Source organism: Tursiops truncatus, chromosome 5, assembly GCF_011762595.2.
Source record: "Tursiops truncatus isolate mTurTru1 chromosome 5, mTurTru1.mat.Y, whole genome shotgun sequence".
Taxonomy (NCBI): Eukaryota; Metazoa; Chordata; class Mammalia; order Artiodactyla; family Delphinidae; genus Tursiops; species Tursiops truncatus.
The window spans coordinates 119,847,729-119,862,016 of record NC_047038.1 but is presented as its reverse complement, the minus strand read 5'-3'; the positions used below and the strand labels follow the sequence as shown (position 1 = coordinate 119,862,016).

The window sequence follows — 14,288 nt, the reverse complement described above, 5'->3', positions numbered from 1 at the left end:
GGGAGGGCTTCAAAAAAAAGTAAATCATCTAAATCAGATAATTAAAAAAACATCTGATTAATGATAATTTTGGCTTGAAAACCAAGTGCCTTATTTCAACAGACATTCAAGTTGACTTATAAAAATGCAGACATTACCTTTGAGATTGACTTTACAAAATGCCATGAATATCTCTGCAAATATCTCAATCCTCTTATCACTTTGACTTTTTAAAGATTTAATGCTATAGTTGTAAGTATAAAGCATATTCCTTATGTATAATTCTTGAACTAGAGTGAATTTCATTCTTTCATTATGTTTAAAAAGCTTTCCTTCTTCCTGATCCTTATAAACTCCCTTCGAACAATATTTATTAAGGTCAAGAAAATGGTTTTTCTAGAAGTCAAAATAGCATATCACTTGTAGTAATTTAAACTGCAGAAGAGTTTGTATCTTTACTACATTCTGTGTAACAATGCTTTTGCTCTGTAAAGCATTCTGGGGGTGTTGGAATATTTTTCTTTTGAAGACAAATGCTCCATGGTTGGCATGCTCTAGCCACTGCTACACCCATTTAAAGACTTCTAGGTTAGAGTTAAGCATGGGCAAAGCATCCCTCAAGGGAAAGTGTAGGTACTGGAGATCCTAGCCTTTTTCTATACCCTGTTGTTCTTTTTCTTTTTTATTCCCCATTTTTCTTCTCAAAGAATCATAAAGAGGCACCAGTAAAAAAATATAAGTATTCTTGTTTGGTGTCCTTGATTAGAAGTCGTCCAGACATCAGGGAGCAAAAACCAAAGTGATTATTCACATAATCCTCAACGCTGAACATTTTAAAATACACTGCAACAAAATAAATTGTAAAAGGTAGTTTTAAATGTACCCTCTGTCTCTACTACATTGTCCTTGTATCACTAGGATAATTTAGCACCGAAATCAGCTTAAGCAATCATAAAAGTTAAAGAGCTGCCCCGGCAGCGTTTTTGTTCCAGAACTTTCCACAGAACTTCAGCCATCATGATGTCTTGATCCCTTGTGTCCAAGGAGTGGTCAAGGTTTATCATTCAGCCTTCAACAGAAGAATTTGACCCTGATGGAGCGGCAGCTATAATCATATGGTATTTTTAGGAAAGTGATACACTGAAAAATAATATCACAATTATGTATTTATGAAATGTTGGTTTCTACAAACTGGAGATTTAAGAATGATTGCTAGAACAAATCAGTACATTTCTAAAAGAAAATAAAAATGCACAGAGATAGTGTCAATCAAATCGATTATGAAAAATCACAGTCCTGTTATCTTCATAATGAATGCAGTACAGTGTCATAAATGCCCTTACATCCTTGTCACATAGTGTCAATTACAAAGAGAAAGACCAAAGAAATGGTAAATTGACTTCCCTTGAACAGGGTCTGATACGTGAATCCTTTGTCCCTTTCTCACTTATTAGATGCCTTTCATTAGTGAGTTCTCATAGTCTAATAATCAATCCAAAAATACTCATAATTATGGGAAGACAATATCATTGCCATTTTCACAGTCATATTATCATATTTTTAGTGTGTTGAGTACAGCAATTATTCATGAAAAGTAACACATGTAAGTATGAATAAAATATCTTTATGTACAAAGTGGCATGGCAGGATTTTGACCCAATATTTAATAATACACTTGCAAATTTTCCCTGCATTAACATAGTAGAAAACAATAAATACAAACGTTAGGTAATAAAAGAACACTGAGAAAGTAGGAAAGTCTCCGTGGATAAGAAATGTTAGTTCTGAAAACTTTAAACTCAAGGGACAGTCATTTCATCAGTGAAGGCACCTGCCTGGGCTGTCAGGTTACCTGCTCACAGATGCCCCTCCTAAAATTCCCTCCCCTAGGAATGTTCCTATAAAATGTGGTAATGTGTTTTTTCACATCTTAAAGGACAGGAAAGGCCCAGGATGGTTTCCGATTCTCTTAGATTATTGCGTGTCATCTGGACATCACTTTATTGGGACAGGTGCACACTGGCGAGCAGGATTGGAGGTCAGGATTGAATCCACAGGGCTTTCTCCCTTTCTAACCGTGGAGCACAGAAGCTGAAGAGTAAGCCTGTGGGGTGGGAAAGGGGGAAACAAAAAAGGTCAGATTCTAAGAAAGTGAAGACGTAGAGATGCTGGGGGACACCATCTCTTGGTAAGAAATGTTAGCGACCAGCTGAATTTTTCCACCCAGTAGAGTCACTGGAATGTCTCATAAGCACTTCAACCTCAACAAGTCTGAAAGGAAACCCACTAGACTGCCTCCCAAACCTATTCCCTCTCGCTCCGTAATTCCAGTCTTTGCTCTTACCTTCATGATCCATCCAGGCACTCATGCTAGATGTGTGGGCATAATCTATACCCCTAATAGTTCTTCCCCAATGCCTACATTTGCACAATCCCTACCTCTGGAGAATGTCACCTTCCAGACAATTCTTTATTCTATTCTGCCTCTCCCTCTGTATCCCTACTGTATCTGCAGACCTGGTGAAGCCCTTGTTCTTTTCCCGGGGAATACTGAAATAGCCCTCTGACCTCTCCGCTTCCAGTCTTACTCCTGTTGAATTAATCTTCCACACTGAACACTCAGTGATGTGTCTCAAGCACAAATCTCATCGTACTCCTCTTCTGATTAAAGCACTTCACCGCACCCTATCACTAACGCGACATCGTTCGAGGTCTGTTGCTTGGGGTAACAATGTGAGTAATTAAGAAATTGATTGGCAAGTTTCATGCTTTGCTTCCCTGTACTTATCAGGGAGAAGAGTGAACAGGCAACTCTGCACTTCTCCTTCACAGAAAGGAGAGTCAGGGCTTTGGTTTATTACTTTGGGTGTTCTTGTTTGCGGTACAGAAAGAAGTTTCTGTATTGGCGCCCCAAAACAGCAGGAGATGGAAGCTTCTGTGCTTTAATTGGGAAAGGGGCACATGCCCGGCATGGCAGGGTAGGTGCTGTCGTGCTGCAGATGGCAGTGCTGGTGGTTTGCTGGAGTCTGGGAGGAGGATGATATGGTGGGGGTGAGGGTGGGCAGTGGACCAGCGTGGAGACCTGCATCTTGCTCCCTCATGGCATGATCGGTGAGGCAGGGCCTTTGCTAGGGATGGTTGCATTGCTGCCTTGCAGTGCGGGAGCCGGACACTGGTTACTGTGTCTTGCGGGACAGTTGGAAGACCAGAGAGTGGACACAGGATCCAGGTCAAGTCTTAGTCTGTGGAAAGGACTGTAAAGCAGGGCATTTTTTTTTTTTTTTTTTTTTTTGGTACGCGGGCCTCTCACTGCTGTGGTCTCTCCCGTTGCGGAGCACAGGCTCCGGACGCGCAGGCTCAGCGGCCATGGCTCACGGGCCCAGCCGCTCCGCGGCATGTGGGATCTTCCCAGACCGGGGCACGAACCCGTGTCCCCTGCATCGGCAGGCGGGCTCTCAACCACTGCGCCACCAGGGAAGCCCCCATGATAGATTCTTTAATCATATTGACAACACTTTATAAGCAAAGAAGCACAATGGTTCTAGGAGAAAAGGTCATTCTATCCTGGTTTTATAGATGTGGAACCTACTGCAAAGCATTATAAAGAAATTTGTTGAAGGCCATAGACTAGGATCAGAAAATAAATCTTGCTTTACTTGTGATGTTTTCTTTTTAGCCCTCATTCTTCATTTTAAAATGTAAGAAAAATAATTGAAGAACATGTTAAGCTTTTCTGGAAGTTCACAAAGATGCTTTTAGATTATCAAGGATATCATTTAGAAAATTACAGAAGTACAGTGAATTGCATCTGCAAGAAAAATAGAAATGGGTAACATTCCACTTTGTTGAGGATCTGTGGGATGAGACTTTCATACAAGTTATTGGTCTTGCTGCCTCTTGGTTCTTCGTTGATCTGAAACTCCCCTCACTTCTTAAACTGGCAGGTGGCTTGGAACAGAACGGACAGGAGACCTACTGGAGAGGGAGCGGCCAGGTGGCAGTAGGTCTCCTCCCTTCTAAAGCACAGGATTGCTCTCAGAACAATCAAAAGACTTTCTTTTCAGTTCTAAAATTGTTTTTCCCCTCATTTAAGATATATCTTGGACATGTCTACATGCAATTTAAAAATTGTCTTGATAATCACTTTTGCTAGTTGTATAATGTCATTGATTGGATCATACCTAATTTATCTGAAATTTCCATACCACTGGACATGCTGTTTCTAAATGTTTGCTACCATTCTTTGTATATTAATCTTTAATCACATTTCAAATAATTTCCTTTTGAAAATTTCCTAAAAGTGAAGTTACTAGGTGACAAATGTGAATATTTTAAGTCTCTTAGTGAATATTACCAAACTGCTCTTTGGAAAGATTAATCCAGTTAATCCAATTTATACTGTCAAATGCAGCATATGATACTATTTGCTTCACCAGTATGATTTTTAAAAATTAGGAAAAGAAAAACTCAAGTAATTGAAGGTTATAATTTTTTTGGTCTTAATTCCATTTTTGATTAGTAATAGTACAGGAACTCTTCTATAATTTTATATTACCATTTTTATTTCCTCCTCTGTGAATTGCCTGTTCCTGGCCTTTGCTCATTTAAAAAATTTATGATTTGTATAACTGTCTTTGTATATTTAAAATATTAATGAATTGGTCTCATATTTATGACAAACATATTCCTGATTTATAATTTATAGTTTTCTTTATGATAATTTTTATGTTTGGAAATTTTAAGTCATGATGTAGTAGAATTCCTATTATTTCCATTGTGTTCTATTGTTTCCTGGTCTGAAAATTCTTAATCAGGCACATAATACAACCTAACAAATTTTTCTTCTAGTTTTTTTTACATTTAGTTTTTTTATATATTTTCCCCATATAGATATTATTAGCTAATGTCCCTTCACACTCATTATTAACCAATTTGTTCAGACCATTTGTTGGCATCAGTAAGAAAAGGATGTGCTTTCCTGCTCTACATTTTGGCATAAAAATTCTGGCCTTAGCAGAAGTCCTATGTAACAGCAAATCAATTCCTTGTCACTTTGTCATAAAATAATTAATCTCTTGTCATAAACGAATTAATCTCAGAAGAAGATAACAGAGCATATTTGCATTACAAGTGAGCACAAATATGTGTAGAAGTGCATACAGCGAATGTATCTCTAATCTTTGATTCCAGCGGCCTTCAAGACTTACCACAAGTTACTTTTGCACTAACAGCCATTTTGAGGGAGGTATCAGCTAGTAGCTGGGAGGAAAATGAATTATACAGGGAAAGCTTAAACTAAAATAATCATTTTCTTATTCTAAATAAATTATGGCCCCTAAATATAGCAGTAAATCTGCAGTGAAGGATATTTTTTGAAACTCCTATCAACCTTCCGCTTGTTGACATAAAAGTCTTAAGAGATTTTAGAACTAGATTGAATTGATCAGTTGTATCAATCATGCCCATATAGCTTTTTAACTTCTTTCTCTATTTTCTTATTTCTTATGTGCGATTTCATGTTCTCACTAGACAAAGCTTTGCAGAGAGGGCAAGGGTCATAGATTAAAGGTATTTTGGAATTCCATTAAATATAACATTCAGCACAAAATAGATGATCGTTATACGAAGCAGCAGGCATTAAATACATCTAGAAATTTATCCTGAGGTGAAAAATTTTAACATGAGTGAATGTGTCCGTATCAGTGTTTGCGGTTGCATACCAATCCAAAGACTTCTCAATTTCTTTTCTCAACTTCTAGCTCTGATAAATGCATTCCTATTTATCCTGAATTTCTGAGTTGATATCTTATTTCTAGGTGATATCTGATTTCTAGGAGGAAGCAATTACTCAGCGGTTACTACATTTAAAGTACAATGGTTGCTAATAGAAATATATTGAAAAAGAGTAAGACAAATAGACAATAGAACTGACCAATTTCAAATATGTTTCTTCCCATTACTTTCATCTTTACTCTTCAGAACATTGTTATGTAATTCCACAATTACTCAGAAAGGCAACAGAAGCTATTTACCTCTGCAGATCAAAAGACATGAGATTAGAGGCTAGGAATATTTTTTCAAGTACAAAAATTGAAAGGAATGGGAGTTGGATAATAATTCATTTTGTTGAGCTTGTTTGGGTCAGTACTCTTCCTTTTCTTCTGTATAGAGACTGTCTCCTGCATAGAGACTCTTCTTTCTTTCTCTTCCCAACTGAACAGAAGACTTCCTCTTCCTCCAAACTGGACAATTAGTCACTAAGATTTGAGCATTTTAACAATCTGGAAGGCATCCTTTTACTAGCCACAGGATTGCAAAGAAACCATAGCTTGTACGGAAGGAAGCTTGCCATATACTAGAGAAGGCTGGACCACGTCTCCACAAATTTCTCACACTTCTCAGGTTCTTGAATCTTGCATCTGAAAGAGTGCATTGCAAAAGGATAGGCAAAGGCCCAGATTCCTCTCATCCTAACCCACCCCTTGCTGGCTAGAGAAGGATGAAATTCTGACACTGATGCATGTCTGGATGACACTCCTTTGTTTACATCTCTTGCTCCTGGCCAGAGAAGCATGGCTGGCATCATTTATGCAATAAACACTGGCTGAGTATCCATAACAGCACTGTCTTTGTGCTGGGAAGTAGACACAGGTAGTGGGCATAACAACGATATTCCCCCCGGATGCTACCCAGAGTGACTACCATTGTGTTTAGGCCAATTCTGGGCATACACCTATTTATCTGTTCTTTGCTTTTTTACTATTAGTTGCTAAAGGGTAAATTTCTCTGCAGGTTCTAAAAATGATCAAACCCTAATTGTGAGGGCACTTAATCAATGCTGCTTGTGAAAAATAAGTCAAAAGAAACTTTTCTTACCCAATTCTAGAAAAGCAAAAGACGGTCCCATGCTAAACTGGAAAGGTTAATTCCAGCAGGCCTGAAATCAGGCTGAGTTGTTTTACTGAAATAAGACATGTACCTGCATTGCACTGACTCCTGGTCAAAGAATGGAACACACAGAATAGCAGTAGCTTGTAATCATAGTTTTGAGAGGCTTCAATTATTCATTGATTAACAATTAATGTAATGAGATTGATCACCTTGCATCTGGTCTCATTGAGACACATGGAGGGCTCTGTCGCTCATCTAGTTATATAGCAAGAATGTCCCTACATGACCATCTGGGTACTGTAAGTTCCCTATATACTAACGAGTTCTGTTCCAAGAGTGTGTTCGTAAGTCCAATTTGTTCGTAAGTCCAACAAAGTTAGCCTAGGTACCCAACTAACACAATCAGCTGTATAGTACTGTACTGTCATAGGTTTATAATACTTTTCACACAAATAATACATTAAAAAAAAACAAAAAATGAAGGAAACATTTTTACTCTTACAGTATGGTACTTTGAAAAGTACAGTAGTACAACAGCTGGCATCCAGGGGCTGGCATCGAGTCAACAGGCAAGAAGAGTTACTGACTGGAGGAGGGAGAGGAGGTGGGAGATGGTAGAGCTGAAGGGTCGTTAGCAATAGGAGACAGAGTGCAATTTCACTCATGCCTGACGTTGATGGAATGCATGTTCGCATCTTTGAAAGTTCGCAACTTGAAGGTTCATATGTAGGGGACTTACTGTATAAGAGACCCCAGCTGAGAGTGCATTTTGGATCACCTTGTTTGAGGTACTTTGTGCACACATCCATGGTTCCTGGCTCCAGAGAGAAAGTACATCTGGGTATGGTTCTTACTGAGAGAGGACAATTGGACCTCCCACCTGGCATCTCTGGACCCCTCTCCCTGAGCCAACCTTTGGCTGTGATGCGCATTCTTACCTTAATGCAGCTCCTATGTCATATACTTTTTTTTTTTTTTTACTGTCATTTTGGGTCCTGCAAATCTTCCTTAGCAATAGAACCCTGTCTAACTGCCACTGTTAAGTATATATATGCTGACCCAGGCAGAGGCAAACTACATCTATGAGGAAACATTACGAACAGGCAGAAAGGAGGAATTGTATCATTCCTGAGGTAGGCAGGGCAACTGGAAGAATCTTCTTCAGCCCCCAAGACATTTATTTCTCTGGCAAATGTTCTTAGAGTTTGTTTTTAGACAAATAGAAAATGATGGTTTAACGGACACAAGCTGTTAACTTTTCAGGTTATAAAAGTCTTTAAAAATAATCTGAGCTGCAGCAGGCTAACAAAACAGATATTAATGAGTATCTCAGTGAGTGGAATTAGGGAACTTACATATTTATTGCCCAGGTGTGGAGAGGATTCATCAAGCTGTCAGTTCTTGGTTTTTCCTTGTGCAGAGTGCTCACCTAAAAGCAGAAGATATGCTTTGATCTATAAGCTCAGAGAGTGAATAACGATGAAAATAAAAGTTTCTTGGCTTGTTTTCTGTTTTTCAAGGAAAGTCCAATTTCCCTTCAAGAACGTCATTAGAGCCACAACTTACCTCTTGGTATTGCCTGGAAATTGTTCACCAAGATTTATGAGCTTTATTCGGCCATTGTTTATTTTTACCCTAGAGGAGCAATGCTAACTCACTCCCTGCAGATAGGGGGTGTGAGTTGGGAGGTGATAGCAAGAGAGGCGCCCTAGGGAATAAGTTATTGAATTTTGCTTGTTCCATAAGCTGGCTGTGCCTGAGCAAAACTGCATCATATATTTAAAATGCCATTTTATCAGGAAAACATTCTAGGGTCCTTTGTTTAAATAATTCAGTGAGAGTTTTGTGAAAATGAATTTATAGGCCAGCATGAATACTTTGGTGACGTACAAAGCAGCACAGGGAACGTTGCTCAAAATAACCATGTTATTCCATCATCAATATAAAGATAAATATTAACTTAGGATGATGGGGAGCTGAGAGGCTCCAAGCATTTTTTTTAAAATTTATTTATTTAATTTATTTTTGGCTGCATTGGGTCTTCGTTGCTGCACGGGGGCTTTCTCTAGTTGCGGCGAGCAGGGGCTACTCTTCATTGTGGTGCTCAGGCTTCTCACTGCAGTGGCTTCTCTTGTTGCAGAGCACGGGCTCTAGGTGCGCGGGCTCAGTAGTTGTGGCACATGGGCTTAGTTGCTCCGTGGCATGTGGGATCTTCCCGGCCCAGGGCTCGAACCCGTGTCCCCTGCATTGGCAGGCGGATTCTTAACCACTGCATCACCAGGGAAGCCCCCAAGCATTTTTACTTGCTCTTGGATTTGTGTTCAAAGCATTTCACATTACCTGTGTCTTTCATGTAGATTCAAGTAACAACAACAGTCACATTATATAAAAGCAGTATGGGTCCAAGCGTCCAGCTTTGAGAACAAATGTCATTGTTTTGCTCCAGCTTTTATCTGCCAGCTAGGAAACCAGTCTTCTGGGGACTCCATTGATGTCACCCGTTACCTGCACTGTCATGGCGATAGTAAATAGTACCAGAGACCTAAGAAGAACAAACCTAGGGCTCCCCTTCAAGAGATCCTGAAGTCTTCTGCTTCAAAAAATGTCAGGCTCAGAGCAACAGCCCTCACAAGCCCCTGACCCGCTATAGCCCTTTGCTCACTATTGTTTATTTAACAAAAAGCACAGCATGTCCTGGAATCCATGGCTATAAAGTACAGGAATAAGAAGTAAACAAAAGAAACATTTATTGAACCCCAACTGTCTGCCAGAGTCATGTAAAACAACTCATATGAAAAACTTCAATTCTTAATACCTCCAAAAGTCTGTCTAACTGGGAATAGAAAGTGTGGAAAGATTCAATAACCATATGATTCAAATAACAGTTACAATAATGATATATACGGTAAAAGCAAACAAAGTACATATACACCTAGAAAAAAACAACTGGAAAGAAATACACCAAATGCCAATACTGATCATATCAAGGTTTTCTCTCATAAGTAATTTTAAATTCTTTTCTAGTCACCATTTTCCCCCATTCTCCATTATGCATAACGTGGTCAGATATTAAAATGGCAGTTTAAGCCACGAAGAGATATTCAAGGCAGTAGTGCATGCTGACTTGCCAATCAACAGTTAGAGGAGAGAAAGACCACGTACAGTTGGGACAGTCAAGGAAGCCTTGGTGTAAATGCAGAGACTGACGCAACAACTATTGAGGGGCTGTGAAGACATGCCGAATCTCTGTATGGTTTTATACATCTATGAATCTTTCCCTCATCTTTACAGTTGTTCATTTCCAGTTGTTAATGAACGTTTGTAAAACATAAATAAACAGAAAAGTAACTGTACATTTAATGAGTAATTACCATAATATACTAATTAGTATTAGTTTACTAATAATATATGAATAATATGTAATTACCACAATGCGTAGGAGGGGAGGTGGGAGTGACAAAGGAGACCAAGGTGCTGTCTCCCCCTTCAAAAGAGCTTGAGCTCAGTGAGGAACACAGAGGATAGGAGATGAGTGACATCTGGGAAGTACATGTTATTAAGTGGTTCAAAATTTGAGCAAGTGCAATCTGGCACATCATGAAAGGCCTTGTAGACGTGCTAAAGTGTTGGAACTTAATCTTAAGTAATTAAAACTTATCAGGTTTTCTAAGCAAAGGAAAATTATAAATGGATTCAGATCTGCTTTTTCTTCCTCCAAATAGTTCAAAACCAAGTGATGCTTTGAAATTAAATTCAGTGATACAGTATTTTCTTTCTTTTGTGGAATCATGTATTCCTTAATTTAGGCAATTTTCTTCATATTTGTATAGCCTTACATGTTAAAAATGAGATAATGTACATTAACTTTCTGAGGAGTGGTGTAAGTGGGAATCATCTTGAAAATGCATCATGTCACATGTATATTTTGTAGTAAATCATGAGGATGTTTAACTTGGCAAGACTTCTTACTAAACCTGAGTGGCATCTTATATGTTCTCATAAAGGACTCCGTGATCTGCTATGTTTGGTGCTCATTTTTTTCTGAAAGCACGTTCTTGTGTATACCCTAGTAGGCTTTCTCTTTTACATTAAAGAAAGCTCCCAATTGAAATAATCAAATTTTAAACATTATGGGCCACATTTTCAACGGAAGAACCCTGCTTGACAAAGAACATATTTAGAAGAAGCAGGAAGTGTGGATGGATGAACACCATGGCCAATTAGAGGAGGAGGACTTGAGGCAAGGAACTGTCTTATCCAGAGAAAATACTCAGAACAATAACCATTACACATAGAGGCTTGTAGAAACCCAGAAAATTTAGCATCCACTGGCATTCCCCTGAAGGTGAGTTGCTGCAGAGCTCTGTTTCCTTGGAAACATGATATATTGACCTCTAAAATGGCAAAATTGATTTTGAGATATAAAACCAGAGTTTATAAATTGACATACTGACCAATCCAATGAATTCTTAAGACCATTGAATCTCAAATTTCATGTTGTTACCCACATTGGTGCATTAATTAATACTATGTCCCTTAGGCCATGTAGCACATAATATGAAATATATAACAATCATCAGTTCTGAGTGGTGAATAGTCACATATTCTATCAAATTCTTTTTCTGTATTTTTTAACTATTTAAAAATTTTTATATAGGAGATAGTGGAAATTTAGGCTAAACCTGTGAACTTATATAAAACCTAATCATTTCAGACTATTCTAGTTATATTTTAGAATGATGTCACTATTAGGGAAGAGAGATTTAAGTGAAAATAATTATAATAATGTAATTTCTATTGAGTGTGGTGAGCATAATTTTATAACGAAAGCATGTTTGAATAAGTTTTGAAAGAAGGTAGAAAGAGATTTGTTTGCAGGTGTTTCAGGAACCATCAAATCCTGTTAATGGTGGACAGACTTTAATAAAAACTGTGGTAGTACAAAGAGAATTTGGAGGGCATTGTTTTAGATTATCAGTTCTAGGCTACTGAAATCAACTCAGAGTCACCCGTTTTAGTTTTCCCCTATTACCAAATATTTTCTATAATCAGCTAGGTTGACTTTTGAGAGATTATTTTCTTAAAAGAAGTGTGCTTCCTAACTTGAGGTTGGCAGAAATAAAAGTACCAGAGACTAGATCTTATTATTTCCATAGTAATATTTCCTCCTTAGACCTATGACCTGAAAAGCTACTTATGAAGAAAAGGAACTTTGGGTAGTTCAGGGTCTTCTTAACTATCCCACCGTGATCTACCCACTTATTATTGCAGTTAGTATGACGGTGGGAGATAGTAGCTTACACAGAATTATCCTTGGGCCTTGAAGAAGAATCAGAAAGCAAATTAGCAACCAAGAAACACAAGGTTTCTCTGTGGATTTCCCCTCCTGAAAGCCACGATTCTGGTGTCACTTGTCATTTCCCTGGTAGACACAGGTAGCAGAGCAGGTGGTCCTGATCTCAGGCCCCTCCTCACCAGGAGAGCCAAGGGCTCCTATACGGAGGCTTCTGGTCCACAGCTTGGAGACCCCCAGAAGCTGCCGAGTGTTCGGTTTAAATCCCGAGGGGATAAAGGAGCGTGCATGAAATTACAGGTTGTCATGCTGCTCACAAGTCACAGGCAGATTCTGAGAGCTTTTCTTGATAAATGGTGTAGTCGCACTCCGGGTCCTTCATAACCTTACTCAGGACTGGTCCACGTTTAGTCTCCTTGCCTGGAGGTTTTCCTTGACCAAGTAGAATAGGCTCAGCTACTTAGTCAAGGCTGGTAAACAGCCAGGAGAAACTGGTGAGTGGTTTCCAATTATCCTGTGGAGGAATTTTACTCTTTCATTCATTCATATGGTTACCTTCAAGAGAACAGTGTGGGAATAAAGAAATGTGTAAGAGATACGAGAATGAAAAGTCTCTCTTAAGAGAAAATGGCTCCCATGAGGGATTTGGCCATGTCGCTGCAGATTTTGGGTGCCCTTGCTTTTCAACCTCTTTTGTTTATCTGTTGTAATTTGTTCTAGTTAGAATCTCCTACCTGAAATGGGGACCTTATTCAGCCTTTGATATCTTGCTCTTCAATTGGGACTATATTTATAGCCTTTTGTTTTACAAAATCGTTTTTGCAACATATTTATAATGTTTATCATCTGATAGCTCTCACTTCACATAACATATGTATTGTGGGAGTATTTTGTATAGGTAAAATTGGGGGGACTGAATATAGTAAATGTCTTGATGTAACTTGATATTTAAATTAGAGCCACATAGATTGTTTCATAAAACTCATAATTACTTTTTATTTATATACTTTTTATTTTTTTGTCATATTGATGTTTTAAATATTTTGTTTACTCAAAACAAAAATGTAATCTGTTTTTTAATTTTTAAAAACTATCTAGCATCTCATTTTTCATTGCTTTCGATACAAATATAATTCATACAAATCATATCTGTATTTTGAACATCTTTTTAGATTGCAGACCAAACAAAATCAAAACCTAAGAAACTAGAAAAAAGAAATGTAAATTTTATCAGTAGGAAATTGTGTTTTGTCCTTACTGAGAAGCTCAATTAAAGTATTTGAAGTGATATAAAATATGATATACATTTTAACTGATGAATCCTAGTTCCGGTTGACTGTACACAGCCATTACCAAAAGTGAAACAAAACAACAGCAATACTATAAAAAAAACCCTGCGGCATACTTAGTGTTTTTTCTGCCACTACTGCAGAATAGAAAATGCCTCTAGTCACCACCCATTCTTTAGAACACATCTGCACGCAACCTCCAAAAGCCAGAGAGTCTAATAATCTTACCAAAAATGATATTTCTAGGGCTCATCTTTTCTTCATAGGAGAATTTTGTATTTCTTGGGAGTTAATGATTGAGTTTTTCTAGAGAAGTTATGCTTTTTGGTTATGTTCACATGAACAAAATCCAAGTTAGATTTTGAAATAGCCATTTTTCATCTAATCGACAATCTGGGAGCTTACCAGACTCATGAGAAATTGTCTTAACAGTGAGAAGCTTCACACTCTCTTTATCGGACTGAGGTCTATTTGGAAACAGAAAACATTAAGTTAGCGCCACAGTAATTAGCATTACATATCTGTGAAGGAAAGTAAACATGATACAAACAGAAAGAAGAATATACACGTGCATATATATTTTTGTGTGTTTCTATGGCAAAACTTGTGTTTCTTCATGTACAGACACATATACTTTTATAGCACTTTCATTTCTGGAATCAAGCCAATAAATCTCTGTTATTCTGTTATGGTGATGATCATCAGCTAAATTAAACATCAAGATGGGTCACGTAGGGACTTCCCTGGCAGTCCAGTGGTTAAGACTCCGCGATCCCAATGCAGGGGGCACAGGTTCGATCCCTGGTGGGAGAACTAACATCCCTCATGCCGAGCGG

General features: G+C 38.2%; 1 protein-coding gene across 4 annotated transcripts in view; it reads right to left on the bottom strand.

The window, feature by feature from the left end:
* Positions 1 to 1,583: 1,583 nt before the first annotated feature.
* The window catches only part of EMCN (endomucin), an 88,282-nt gene continuing 75,577 nt past the window's right edge, over positions 1,584 to 14,288 (bottom strand). For 3 of the 4 annotated variants that reach the window (XM_073805566.1, XM_073805567.1, XM_019926472.3), the window contains 3 exons: positions 13,858 to 13,919; positions 8,226 to 8,299; positions 1,584 to 2,083 (listed from right to left, as the gene is read on the bottom strand). In XM_073805566.1, the coding sequence (XP_073661667.1) occupies positions 8,265 to 8,299; positions 13,858 to 13,919 (97 nt within the window). In that variant the 3' untranslated portion in view covers positions 1,584 to 2,083; positions 8,226 to 8,264. Of the gene's footprint in view, positions 2,084 to 3,220; positions 6,399 to 8,225; positions 8,300 to 13,857; positions 13,920 to 14,288 lie in introns of those variants that run through there. The other variant, XM_019926473.3, reaches the window with a different exon arrangement.